This window comes from Cebidichthys violaceus, unplaced genomic scaffold (genome assembly GCF_023349555.1).
Source record: "Cebidichthys violaceus isolate CVI_PGR_0920_01 unplaced genomic scaffold, fCebVio1.0.p SCAF_26, whole genome shotgun sequence".
In the NCBI taxonomy this organism is placed as follows: domain Eukaryota; kingdom Metazoa; phylum Chordata; class Actinopteri; order Perciformes; family Stichaeidae; genus Cebidichthys; species Cebidichthys violaceus.
Window position 1 is genome coordinate 5,553,170 of NW_027176439.1, and position 14,456 is coordinate 5,567,625.

At 44.4% G+C, this 14,456-nt stretch overlaps 2 protein-coding genes across 5 annotated transcripts in view; both read right to left on the reverse strand.

Moving 5' to 3' along the window:
* Positions 1–8,870, reverse strand: part of atosb (atos homolog b) — a 23,021-nt gene extending 14,151 nt beyond the window's left edge. For 2 of the 4 annotated variants that reach the window (XM_068720909.1, XM_068720904.1), the window contains exon 1: positions 8,519–8,870. The gene's annotated coding sequence lies outside the window, so the exon portion shown is untranslated. Of the gene's footprint in view, positions 1–1,893; positions 2,064–2,857; positions 3,390–8,518 lie in introns of those variants that run through there. The other 2 variants (XM_068720906.1, XM_068720908.1) reach the window with 2 other exon arrangements.
* Positions 8,871–9,264: 394 nt separating this feature from the next.
* Positions 9,265–14,411, reverse strand: cenatac (centrosomal AT-AC splicing factor). The gene is given in 12 exon segments (XM_068720846.1): positions 9,265–11,047; positions 11,657–11,744; positions 11,747–11,788; positions 12,018–12,113; positions 12,278–12,305; positions 12,426–12,541; positions 12,636–12,711; positions 13,097–13,159; positions 13,322–13,388; positions 13,461–13,559; positions 13,719–13,885; positions 14,162–14,411. Coding segments are annotated over 12 exon segments (1,083 nt in total). The 5' UTR covers positions 14,279–14,411; the 3' UTR covers positions 9,265–10,923.
* Positions 14,412–14,456: the final 45 nt, after the last annotated feature.

Sequence of the window (14,456 nt, forward strand, 5' to 3'; positions counted from 1 at the left end):
TGTGAGCTAATAAGGAACGGCATGTTGACAGAGCAAAAACTATTTCTGAAGGAGTGATGTGGTTAAAGTACACACAGTGTGTGTCAAGCTCTCCACACACACACACACACACACACACACACACACACACACACACACACACACACAGGGTGGAGATTACACTAGTTAAAGCACTGTGCACAAATACATACCTGAAGCTGTCAAGACCACATTTGCAGCACTCGACTGGCCGTCCCCTCTAGTTACAGACACAAACACACACCTACCAGATTGCATTGACTTGTCGAGACATAAAGACTCAGAGAGTCTCAGTCACTGTCTTTGCCCAACTCCTCATCTACGTCTATCTCCTGCTCACCTTTCCATCACCCTGTGTCCGCTGCCAGAACCAGTTGCTGCTGCTTTGTTATCTCCCTCATACCGAAGGATGAAGAGAACGTGCCTTTAGTTTTGTGGATCTCAGAATAGATGCTGTTGTTGTAAGCGATGCGACTTGAATTAGCTGCGTAATGCGTACACTCTTAACATTAGTCGAGTTATCGCAAAATAAGTGCAATTCCTCGTAGCTATCTTGTGACGCATCTCAATCTGTCACGTTGATTCTGAACAGATGAAGTTTGTAAAACAATACTCGGCTTTCACTTGGTACCTCCAAATATAGAGATGTGGGGGGGAGGGGGAAGGAAGAACGCATAGAGGACATCGAAATAGGACAGAAGACAATAAACAGAGAGTAATAGCGTCAGATTAAGACTGTAAAAACAGTAATGATGGGTTTCTTCTGCTCTTAAGCAGCACTGTTATTTAGGGTTTGTTTCTCAGCAGACTCAAACACACTTTTATCCCTTTAAGAGCCCATGTTGCTTTCCATATTTGGGGGGGAAAAAAGGGTGTGTCTTCTTTATGATGATCCTACTCCATTCAAGGGCACTCTGAGTGCAGCTGAGGAGAAAGACGCACTGAAAACACACACTCATCCGCATTCCCTCAACACATTGCATCGAGAACAGCGTTCGATTTGATGGCCGCATCCCGACGTTGGGGTTCAATTCTCAGCCATGGCACACACACACACACACACACACACACACACACACACACAACACACACACACACACTCATATCTTGTTTGTCTGAGCCGCTCAAAGTGACACCAGCTGTGCTTTTTTTTTTTTTAGGGGGGGGGGGTTACAACCAGCAATAAAAAGTCTCAGCCTTCAAGAACTGGAGAGCTTCGATCCAGACTAGCACAAAACTTCCTAGAGGAAATCATTTAGTCAAAAAAAAAAAATCAAAAACAAAGTCTAGTTCACCCTCCTTCTAGGAGAGAACAAAAGGAGGAGAGGAAGAGGTGAGGTGGAGGAAGGGTGGGAAAGGAAAGTGTGTGTATATGTGACTGAAGGAGGGGGGGTTGTGTAATACTGAACATGTTTAAAGAGGAATGGACCCCTGCCGTGTGTTAGCAGTACACACATGGAGACCTATATCTACATCTGTGAGGGGTGAGGACGGGCGGCAGACACACGGTGGACATCAACAGAGCTCCAGTCTTCACAGCCAATATCTACAATGGTGCTGAAGCACGGAGTAGTTGACTTGCTGACTCAGTTCCGGTAGAATTTTGTGATGCAATGCGTCTGGTTTTACTGTAACATTAGAGTGAATCACTCTTATGCTGTAATTCAAAAGTCAAGCATGAATTAAAGCCACTTTAAAACACGTGTCAAATGATTATCACATCCTTCCCAGTTCCACTGCTGGTTTCTCACTTACAGCTCATTGCTTTTGTCTTAGTCTTCATTTTCTGTTACGCGTCACCACCTGTTAACGACATTAACTGCTTTCTATTTTCAACATTTACTGTGTGTCTGGACCTCTGAATGAGGCGCTCACCTGCCAGCTTGACCGCTATAACCACGCCCACCCACTGTGCCGTCACCAGAGCTCCTGCAGGTTCTTTCCCCAGCCAGAGCGGCGGCTTTACGTTTACGTTTCTAGAGCGCTGGAACAATCCTGTGAGATGAACTCTCTGTGTGTGCGGAAGGGTACGTTTGACCAGCCGCCTGATGATAATAAGATCACAAAGCAGAAAAGAGGCTTCACGTATTATCATTGAACTTTACAGACCAACTTACTACCAAAGCGACTATAAGTGTCAACTGATATAATGGGTTAGGGCTAAATGTAGGAGATGGGGTTGAAATTGAACACATGCATCAAATAGACATTACTGAACACAGACTTGTTGGTAGTCCATTTTAGACACGGACTGTCCAAATAAAGCATTCCTCAAATAACTTCTGTTTGCTTTTCCATTATTAAACACGCCTCTCGATCCACTTCTGCATTCATTCCCATCATCTCTGTGAATCATTTCTTCACAGAGATGATTAAAGTTTGGTGTAATCAAATTCAAATCCAGCTATATTTCAATACCAATCCATCACAAAGAGCCTCAACGATTTACCGATCCACACCGACACTAACTACTTCTTCTCTTGAATATCTTTGGACTGAACCGTTTATGGTTAGCTCACTTTTGCTGCGGGAAGATGGGAGTAAAAAAAAAAAAAAAAAAAAGGATAGAAAGGTTTGAGTAATGGTTGATATGCAGAAGAGAGAAAGGAGCAGTGCAATGAGAAGAAATGCAGAGATGGGGAGGAGTGTGGCACACTGAGTCTTGGTGACAGGCCGGGCCAGCTCTGAGGATGGAATGTTCCAGAGAAATATGTTGCCTATTCATGGAGGACAGGAAATAAAGCTCATCTCGCTCTCTCTCCACCTCTCCTCCCCTCCCTCTCACTCCTCACTCCCTCACCCTGAATTCAGCTGTCTGTCTTCTTTTTTTTTTTTTTACCTCACTCTCTGCGTCTGTGTTTCTTCCTCTCGCCTCTTCTCTGGGCCTTTTACTTCTGTCCATCAATTCCTTTTTTTTTTTTTTTTTTTGTCTCTTCTCTTTTTCATGCTTGGGGAACTCGCACAGCATGGGGGGGGTGTTGCACCACTCAGACTGGTAGCGGCTGAATGAGGTCCACCCTGCCATCTGGGCATTGAAATGAAAAAGAAAATGCCTTTCTTTGCTATGTAGCTCACCAATACCTCACAACGGGGCACGTTTCCACTGTCGAACCGGCCCGACACGACCGACGACGTGTTACTACGGTGGAGAGAAGATGAGCGGTTAGAGACCACTCACTAGGTGCGATCATTTCACAACAGCAGAATGAGTGAAGGAAACGAAGCGCCGGCCTACTTTACAATGACCTTAAGCACAAGTGTTTACCGAAACTAAAACATGCAATGTTTATAGAGCCACACGTACACAGAGAGCGGCTCATCCATGTTGGTCTGGGGTGGGGGGGGGGGTTACAGGGTGAAGGACGGAGAGAGGTCTGGCTAGGGTTAATCCTGAGATCAGTCCCAACACAAACACACACGGCCAAGCAGCAGTTATTAATGAGAAGCTTTGGTAGCACAAGAGTCGCTGCTCTGAGTTTGAGCCCTCTGTGGGGGGGGGACAAAATCGGCAACTAGGACCTAACACAAGCACCTGAATGAAACCTGAATGAACCTAAATAAGTAGAGCACCGGTCAAAATCACGCGTGTGTTTCTCTTTGTATGAAAGCCACCGTATCATATTACAAGGACGCACCTTTAATGTTGGCACGCTTCTCTGCGCTAAAGTATGACACTGACTCTATGATTAGCAAACGTCCAATCCAAGCAGCACACACACACACACACACACACACACACACACACACACAATGATGCTGGATGACCACACTGGGAGAATAATCGGTGTGAGACAGCAGGTCAGCGGAGACAGTGAAACAGTGCATCGGTCACTATTCGACATCGTGTGAAGGGTCGTTTCTTCAGCCCATCTGCTCCTCCACCGTGTCACGACACTGACGGTGTTCTCCGCTTGTTACATTAGGCCACAAACAAAAAAGGACTCACATCAGCGCAGTTTGGACGAAAAAAAACGCTCCGGCTCAGCTGTTTCCTGACACACACACACACACACACACACACACACACACACACACACACACATACACACACACACACACACACACACTTAAGTGTATCACAGTATCACAGTTACCAAACAGGGAACAATTTGTTTCATTCTGCTTAAAAGTCAATGTTACGTGACAATGATGCATGCAAAGGCCCGGGCCTGTCACACATACTCAGCTTCCACAAGATGGAGTGAATAAAAAGCAGCACAATAGATGAGAGGGGCTTCGATGCTCGGCGAGGGAAATGAGAGTAATGACGGACGTACCGGAGAGTATCGGACAGGTGGACAAGACAAGGACGAGAGGGAGCGGGGGCGGCGAGGGAACCGGTCTTAGCTCGATAAGCTCCGTGTTGACCTATATGATGCACAGAAATACATCTGCCTTCCAACATCTACTAATTGACTGATGATTCTGGGGTTTGTATGGAAACCATTTCAACAGACAAATGGCTCACAGGTCACTTTGGTCACTGTGACACCGCCTCCAACTAAGGCTGCAGGAAATCATTGATTAATCTGTCAATTATTTGAAGAAGGACAAAACGTTCCCAGAGCCCTATGGTGACATTTTCAAAATGGTTTGTTTTGCCAACTAGTCCTGAATCCAAATATATTCAGTTTAAGATGATATCAAATAGTTCTTAAAAACGCTAATCCTCTCTTTTTTTCCCTTCGGGGGGGCTGCATAACATTTTCATTATGGGTTAATCTGGCAATCATTTTATTGAATAGTCAATTAACTGTGTAATTTAAAAAGAACGCAGTGAAAAACGCCCGTCATAATTTCACAAATCCTGAGGTTATGTCATCAAACTGTTTGTTATCCCCACTTTTCAAAATATATATAACAGCAAATCAAAAGCTGGAACTAGGGACTAATAATAACAATAATGACGATGATAGATTGTCTAAATGGTTGCATCATTTTTGCATAATAAATGCTCGTCCTGCTGGCGAAGTTGAAGACAAAACTCTCACACGCCCTCACTGTACAGAAGTGGATTTCACAGCGCGTCGTCTCTCAGGGTGTAATGTCAAACCATGTTGACTTATTCAGCAGGTGGTACCGTCACCTCTCTCTCTCTCTCTCCTCTCTCTCTCTCTCCCTCTCTCTCTCTCTCTCTCTCTCTCCTCTCTCTCTCTCTCTCTCTCTCTCTCTCTCTCTCTCTCTCTCTCTCTGGACTTCTATTGTCAGCTGTGTTTAAATAAAGTGGAGCAGGCTGCTCCTGTACATGGAGCCACCAAAAACACCCAGAACAAAGATGGAGCTCTTCACACAACACAAAACTCCAGATTGTCTCCCAAATGCTGGATTTCCTACCGTTAATGAAAGTAGAGTAAAGTAGAGTAGAGTAGTTGATTTATAGATTTTCAAATTATGCGTTTGTGGCTCACGCTTTTCTTTGTCATTCATTGTTTTCACTTCCACCTCCAGCGTGTAATAAGCAGTTCTACCCATCAATCGGACGCTACATTAAAGTGCGATCCTGGCTGAAGTGTGCCGTTTGAGACACTTAGACTGGATTCAGAAATAATGACACCGATTATGTTTCAGCTTTCATTCCAGCATTGCATCGTTGTGTTGGGTCTAATTGTCAATAGACTTTTTGCAACAGCACATTTGGTTCTCATTAAAAAAAAAAGGTGTAAATACAAGCAAACACACACACACACACACACACACACACACACACACACACACACACACACACACACACACCACACACACACACACACACACACGTACACACTGTTGCCCTCTGACCTGTCCTCTTGTTCACTGTGTCTTTCATCTCATCCTGCCTCTGCTCTGTCCCGGGGCAAAGCGAGGTATCTCATACAAACAGCATCACTCCACAAACACCGGGACCGGGACCACTGAGGGGGTCCTGAGGTTATGGACGGAATGTAAACCACCTCGTAGTGCCTTTGATCTGTGTGATGGATGTCACAATCCTAAAACAAATGCGTACAATTGTTTGCCGCTGGGCGACAAACAATGGATTGAGCCCATAAAGGGGCATGTGAATAAGAGGATCCATATTTTGAAGCAACACTGGTATATGGACAGGATTTCTATTGATACATAGAAGGGAAAACTGCATTAGTAGAAGCACCTAAAGCAAAATGGGTTTTTTACTTCATTCTAGGACAGGAGAGGCATTGGTCTGTGTGAGTCTGGTTCTTTGAGAGGAGTAAAGGTTATGAATTAAAAAAAAAAAAAAAAAAACAACATGTACTGATTTGCAGTTTGTTATTTTACCTTAAAACTAACACTTAATGGCTAAATAGCTCTTTATTTAAGAGAGACAATTTAGCTCTCATAAGGATGCAAGTACATTACGTACGTGCACGCACGCACGCACGCACGCACGCACGCACGCACGCACGCACACACGCACACACACACACACACACACACACACGAGGGATCAATACAGCCCAGAGCAGTGTTGAGTACTGGATCTAACCCACATAATCATCTGTAATCTCTGACATCAAATCCTGCAGAGACATGTTTGAGGGCTGACAACAAGCCTTCATCAGCTCAAAGCGTTTAATAGCCACCCCGACTTTCCACACACGCAGAGCACCGACGCTAATGAAGAGAAGTGCGACCGTCAACCATGAGCACTCAGTCAGAGAGCCACAGGAGGTATGGAAGGTACACTCCATTCAAACAATGGTTCGGAATCCTTAACGTCCCTGGTTATCTGATTAACTAAATAAAACAGTTGACTAGTTGAACTACAGGCAAGGTAAGAAGAGCCAAATACAGGCTGCGACATGGTTATTCTGGGCCTAATCTATTTTCATTAACTAGGTACTCATGGCTCCATACACCACCATGAGAAAACACACGGCTGCTCATGACCGCACTCTTGCTTAGCTCAATGTACCTGGCCGGACAGTTAGCGTAGAAGTAAGCATCATATTTGCTGAGGGTGATTATAGTAGTAGCTTCATATTTTGAAGTAAGCACACAGACCGGTCAGGGCTGGGGATTAGTGGTGTTGTTTGCCTTCCATGCTAGAAAATGAATTTTTGATCACTCCCTCCCTTCTTTTGATGTGAGAGGATTTTCTAGGTTTCTTTGTCTAACCCAAATAGACTGAATTCATTTTTTTGGTTTTCCCAGTGTGTTTTGGCATTTGGAAACTTAAGCCACAAAGTGATCCTTCATGGGACAAGCCCAGACCCAGGCCAGCTAAACATAATGCACCTCGCCTTCATGGTTGATTACAGCAAAGATCTGCGTGACGTCACACTCAGCTGAGGACAAAGCCCACTGGTTTCTCCCAGACAGAGAGGTGGGGGCGGCTGTCAGAGCAACGCAAGGACAAGCGAGAGAGAGAGAGATGAGAGAGAGAGAGAGAGAGAGAGAGAGAAGAGAGAGAGAGAAATGTGGAGTTATTGCCAGATGGATTTGCTGCAGCAATGTGTGTGTGTGTGTGTGTGTGTGTGACAAAATCTTCTATTTACATACATGTGAGACAGCTAATGGATTCCATATGCACGTGTGCTGTGTGGAGAGTGTGACGGCATACACTTGTGCCTAATGTGTATGTCAATGCCATCCAGCCCTGCTTGTCGCCATAATGGGAGGCAGTGCACTGCAGCTCAGCATAATCACACTGTAATAACTGAACTCTGCTCTAACTCTTTATATATTTCATATACACTGTAACCAGGCTTTAGTGCCAACATCAATGCTGCCTTCACTGCATGATGCAATGCAACTCCCAAGTGCAATCTAAGGGAACTACGCCCACTGCACTCAGTGCTGTCCCCTCTCCTGTAACAGTGATCATCATCCCTTCATCCACTGAGTTACAGACATAATCTCACAGTATATATATATATATATATATTCAAATATACATATACATATATGGTAGTGCTGCTTGATCCCTCCCTCTTGCACAGCCCATATGCACAATGCCAGGGGGGCATGAGTGTGCACTAATAAAAAAATCTAATATTTACACATGCATTTTTGATTACACACAAACCTATGGTGTCATAAATACATAGGTCTCTATCACTTTGTCTCTAACCACCGCAGACTGCATGTGCGCGCGCACACACGCACACGCGCACGCACACACACACACACACCACACACACACACACACACACACACACACACACACACACACACACACCAAGAAAGGCTGAGGAAGGCAGACAAAGCAGGGAACGCCCCCTGCAAGCTACTGTCAGGTCATCAGCTGGATTAGGCTGGATTCCTATCATTCTTTGCTCTGATTAATGAAGACAATGACGACTGTGACAACCTGCACGTCCAGAGTTAACTCACTGCTAACATGTAACTGCAAGCTTCAAGGAATCAGAAAACAACCAACACTATCCCCCCCCCCCCCCCCCCACCCCAATTTCCATCCATCATTAAAGTGCACACAATGCAGAAGATGAAGAGATAAGCTAGCAAGCCACATTTCATGATGTTGAAGAAGCTTACTCACCCGACAATGAAAGTGGACTCCGGAGGAAGAACGCAGCCTGGCAGCTTGAACTGACGCGTCCTTGTCGTTTGGGAGTTTGGCCTTTTTGTTATCTCTCGTGCTGACTGCTGCGTTGTCGCATGCCAGGTAGCTAAGGTAGCGAAAATCGACTTCGATGCTAAAAGCCGTTAGCAACCTTAGCTGGGTGTCTTGGAGCGTTACAATAACCGTACGGATTCAGTCTCACCCTCCCACTCTTCCTTGCCACATAGCTCGCTAGTTGGCTGACCACGTCCCTTCCTCTCTGTCTTTTTTCTGTGTGCTCGCAGCTGTTTTCGTTGTTTCAACCTTTGCCTGAAATGTCTCCTGTCCCCTTTAAAACGACAACGTTTCCGGGGTGTTGCTGGTTAATATATAGGAGGCGGGGCTTCACGGCCAGCTGAGCGCCTGTCATTTAAGCGATTGGCCGCTTCTTTTCCTTCTCAACCAATCAGCGTTCACGGATTTAGCCTTCTCGCAAACATGCAGATTTATTCAAAAATCCTGCTTCGTGATTGGATTATGAAATAATTCAAGAAACGCCCAGTACACGTGCTTTTTTCTATCCTCCCTTCTTTAGTGCAAAGGGTGACTGTTGTTCCGGAGCTCCGACTGTCAAAAGCTCCTAATATTTTACAGAAAACCACACCAAACCACGATCTGACATCAAAGCAAATACTTCATACAGTCATAAAGCACTGACGTCAGCATCTGGTGATCACGGTTTATTGTAACGGTTAAGGTCGCAGTCAAACGTACAGGACGGTAACCCCATGTTCTTTTCAGTTCGCAGGGGAATCAGCCGTGTTGTCACATAGCTAAGAATAGATCGGCTACACGTTGAATTCCCACGTTGCCTTGCAGCTGCACTGAGCTCCACGCCCATCCACGCAGAGCACACTGGGGCCTGATTATACCTTACCACGGAGAGGAGGAGGTCTTTACTGACGAGAGAAAGGCCGATTGTGAGCTCAGGAGTGGAACATTTACTACATGCGCTGCTCTTTAGCCATCTCTCTTTTGTGCGGATGTTCCTCTGTTGCGATCCAAAACGCTGTGCACACATTAACAGTTATTGCAAAAGGAGCTCTGTGTATTTGTTTTTATTATTCTGCATTATAAAAGTAATTCATATTCGTGGATCAGCATGCATGCAGACCAAAAGTTAGATTTTAAGGCTTAATATGGCCACTGCCAAATGTAACATGGGTGAAAATATGAGGTGGAAATTCAAATTAGTTTGAGACAAGTCAAGTCAGACGAATATTTCACCCAACAAGAAACGGCCTGAGGAGTGTCAGCGTGCCCACACACACACCACTGAAACTCACTTCTTCATTTCTATAATGAAGGATTGGGAAACAGGTGGAGCTCTGTAGCTTAGATCTGCACCAACGATGCTGATTCTATCGACATAAGAGATGCTTTATTAACACCGTCTCATCACATCTTGTCTCAAAGTGGCAAACGTCTGAATACTGTAACATGATCTGAAAGAGGAAATGAAAGCACTTCACTTCATTTGGGTGTACAAGTTCTCTGCAACCCCCCCCCCCCCACTAAAACACTATACAATAACTGCTGCTCCAATGATGTGTACTGCAATTTAGGATTGTTTGCAGAGTAGCATTGATAGGGCAGAATTTGGGGCAGAGAACAAACCAAAAACACTTATTCAATGATGCCATCTTTCTTTGCCCCATACAGACGAACATCCTTAACATGGATATTAAGGGTTTTTACCAAGTTGTGATCTAAATGTTGGCCTCAACAGTCTGCCTTCATGTAAAGTCTTATCACACAGAAGGGGCCTTTGTTAGTCCAGTGGCTGGCGCCCCCTGCTGTTCGCTTGGCAGAACAGTCATGCTATCCTCTCAAAAAGCTGTAGCAAAACTAGTGACTCACTGCTCATAATAAACAAATACTGAATAATAAAAATGTCTTCCTGTCTCTTTTGTATATTTGATTGGAGCCACTGATTTACAGCTGATTAGGTCAGTGACCAACTGAGAGGCAGCGCCAATTTGGTTTAAATCTTTGCGTGTGGAGTGAGTGTACACATTCAAACCGATACGTTATTTTGAGTATAGTGTCGCAAAGTTGGACCATGCAGCTTTTATACACAATGCAATCAAGAAACACATCCAAAGGGCACTGCCTGATACACTAAGTTAATATCTATACTGCACACTTTCCCAGTTATGTTATTACATACAATACGCCATATGCAAACACTACTGTTTGGTTAGGAGCTACAGTAGGGTGTCTAGTGAGCCTGGGCATTTCTACAGAGAGCTGCTCCTCAGAAGCACAGTGTAAAATCTCACTCACATGGTGTAAACTACACACATCCCTTCATCCGGTCCTCACGCAACATGATTCAGTTTTTAAGTGCTGTCAGAATTTGTCAGCTGTTCAGTGGTTTTTGCTTTCTTTGACCCCGCTGTGCCGTGATCCTTCCTCTTTCTCTTCCGTCTGTTCGTCTGTCCTTCCTCTTGTCTGAACTGGTGCCTGTTGAAAAGAAGTCACATTCGATTGCAAAGACCGATGAAGTGGATCTACGCAGCTGGAAGTGAACCATTATGAGCCTTTTTTTTTTAATGTTTAGTCAGGGACATCAGATGAAAATGAGCCTTTACAGATCATAAAGCGTTCAACAGTCTTGATCAGCTGGAAATGAACCATCAGCCAATAAACAGTCTTTATGCAGTGTTCCTACAGTCTCACTTCTATACTATCTAGATCTAGATGTGAAGCGGCTTGCAGCTGTATGAACAAATAATGTGGTTTTGTGTACATATATCCAAATATTTCCAGTTATAAATTAAGTAAAATGTCACTTTTGGCATTTTGAATTAACTATCATACTCCATGTTGCTGCAACATATTGCTAAGCTCACTGATGATCACCTACCAAAGTGTCTGGTAGTTACTCGACAAATAGATTTTACATTCTAAGAATAACAGGTTTACCCGCTCATGTCATCTGTCCACAAACACAGGATGTCAAACCTTAACTTAGGACCTATACGTGTGTGAAAGCGGACGGAGTGAGAGGAGTCTCGCTTCCTAATCGTTGCACATTAGCTGCAGGTGTAGTGAAGAGCGTCGAGGTCTCACCTGGACTGCCAGCGCCGGCCGCTGTTCCAAACTCTACCAAAGGAGGGAAGCCAGTTGGCGTCCGTGTGTGAGCTGTGGTCGAAGTTGCGCCCACTCTGTTCGGTGGAAGTTTCTTCAGCTTCTCTTGCTCCTCTGCCAAAAGCATAAGAGGCCATTTGAATTATACAAAACAACATTTTGGATATTTTGTGTACATACACAACCAATAAAACATAAGTGATCATCAAGGCCAGAACATTTCTTTGAGCAAACAAACTGCTCAGCTGACAGCTAATTTAAATAACACACTTAGAAATGTGTGTGTGTGTGTGTGTGTGTGTGTGTGTGTGTGTGTGTGTGTGTGTGTGTGTGTGGTTCCTACTCTGCTTGAGGAACCCTTGGAGCGATGGACCGATCTCTGGATGTGCTGCAGAGGTTCCCTCCAGAGGATCCTGCTGGAGCCAAGGAGGTAACGCACCTACGACACACAGTGGCTGTATGCTTATCCTCCATCAATCACACGCAACACAGGTGAACAGAGCTCAGAACTATTAAGAGACACGAGCCGAAATATTTCTATAAAACACTAAATATACATCCTGCAGATACTTCACCATGAAATGAATCCATGCATCACTGTACCTGTATGCACATTCCCACTGTTTGAATCCTGTAACAGAGAAACCAAGTGATCAACTGAAGCGATCGCATTTGTGTGAAAACAACAACAACAACAGAAACAATTCATTATTGAACTTGAGCACGTTCTCAATGAGAGCTGTCCGTCTACCTGGTAGCCTATGAAAGTCAGGCCTTGTCCCGCCGCGGCCCGCCGCGCTTCGACCACCGACTCGACAAAGCTGCTCCCGGCCTGATGGTCGGACCCCTGAGGCGTAAAACCGAGAGCTGTTCCCGAGACAACGAGATGAGTCCCAAAACAACAGAAGCGATTTCAAGTGCCATCGATGATGATGTGATGTGAGATGTCGTAGGTGGACACAGTGTTACCTGACAGCGTCCTCAGCAGACACGTCTGTGCCGTTGGGTCCATTGAACAACTCCGGCTCTGCGTCACGCTGATGTTGATTCAGGAAAAGCCAACAGTGGTTCACAGAGGAAGTCGGAGCACCGATCATGCTTCATCTCAGCTTTTATCACCACAACCCTCACACACTACTATGGCCACAATCTTAACATCAACTAGGAACTAAACAGCTTTTTAGAATTTATACTATAACCTGATGAGGAAAGATTCTTTTCTCTCAACCACCAGATACAAAATTCTCACCGGCCACAATGTTTAGAGTTAAACAGGAACTCCAGAGGTTGACTAGCTTGGCAGTTACAATAATTAAGCTATTTCCCATATTAGATGTTACTCAAAATCATGTCATCATAACAACAACAACAACAGTCAAGGCACAGTGATGGATACTGCCACTGCATCCTTGGAAAACAAACCTCTAAAAGAGACTGAAAGACCTCTTGACGATGCTTTTCCTGGGCCCGGATGTTATCAGCTTGCTGCAGCCGCGAAAAGAAAAACAAGACAAACAACTGATTACTAAAGGCAGATTTCCAGTCTGGGTAGAATAACACTACTTTAAAACACTGTTTTAGCCATAGCATGGCTGTAAACTCTTAGTCTTGCTAAGTTAAAGTGATTATAGAGTGATTTTGCATTACCTGTTTTAAGAATTCATCCTCCTCCTCCACAAACGACTCCAATGCTTTCTCCACCTCAGCTTTAAACCTAAAACAAAACCAAACACTTAACTTTGCAAAGAGTCTTTACTAAAATAGATTTTTGGCGCACCACGCCTACCTCTCAGTCTCCTCCTCTGTGATGAGGACTTTGTCTCTCAACTTGGGGTCCGCCTTATTCTCCCACCAGAACTTGTGCGTATTCTTCCTGTGTTCTGGGCTAAAACCAAGAAGATGCAGTTCATCACAAACACGCATCTCAAGTCAAACCTTTTTATATAAATATGGCAGCCAATATAATTGAGTAAATGTCTTGCTGAGCTTTCCCACTTTGAACTTTTATGGATGCATGAATACAAGTCAATGGAATGAAACGTACGTGGCCATGTGTTCCAACAAGCCTCCATACAGCACAGTCATGTTACCGTCTGTAACGTTTCGTTCAACGTCACGCCCACAGCAGTAGCACCAGAATGTCTTCTTCTGCTGGGTGCAATCAAACTTTTCTACTTGAGGTTTTTTAAGTGTTCGGCGAGCTTCTTTCACCTAGGAAACAATGGATACAACAGGAAACACACATGTTACACTCCAGCTAACATCGATGTTGGTCGCCAGCAGAAGCTACGAACCATAAAAACGAAAAGCTAGAAATCTGAATCTGTTGGATTGAGACGACGGTTTCTAACGTTAGCTTCGGGGCTAACGGTAGCACGTTATTAATAAGTCAAGTTCGGCAAAGTGGAAAATAAAATGAGCACGAATACTCAATTTGTTCTAGCTTTATATCCTTAGGAATGAATTCACAATATCCTAACTACTTACCTTTTCTAAGAATTTTAGAAGAACCACTCTAAGTCGGCTTTGGTGGTTTTTCCCGAAGATATGTCCCTTCCCGGTGAATGTTGTTTGCCTGCATATAGCACAATAATATGCACCCATTTAGACAAAAATAAATAACAAAAATATGCTTAAACTGAAGTGATGCTACATTCCAAATCCATCTACAGCGGGGAAAAAAACCAAAAAAGCACTTCTAACTTGCTACAGGAAGCACTGCCGTCTCAAAATGTGTTCCCCCGGAAGCAGACCGGATGTGGTACTGTTGTTAAACAGTTCC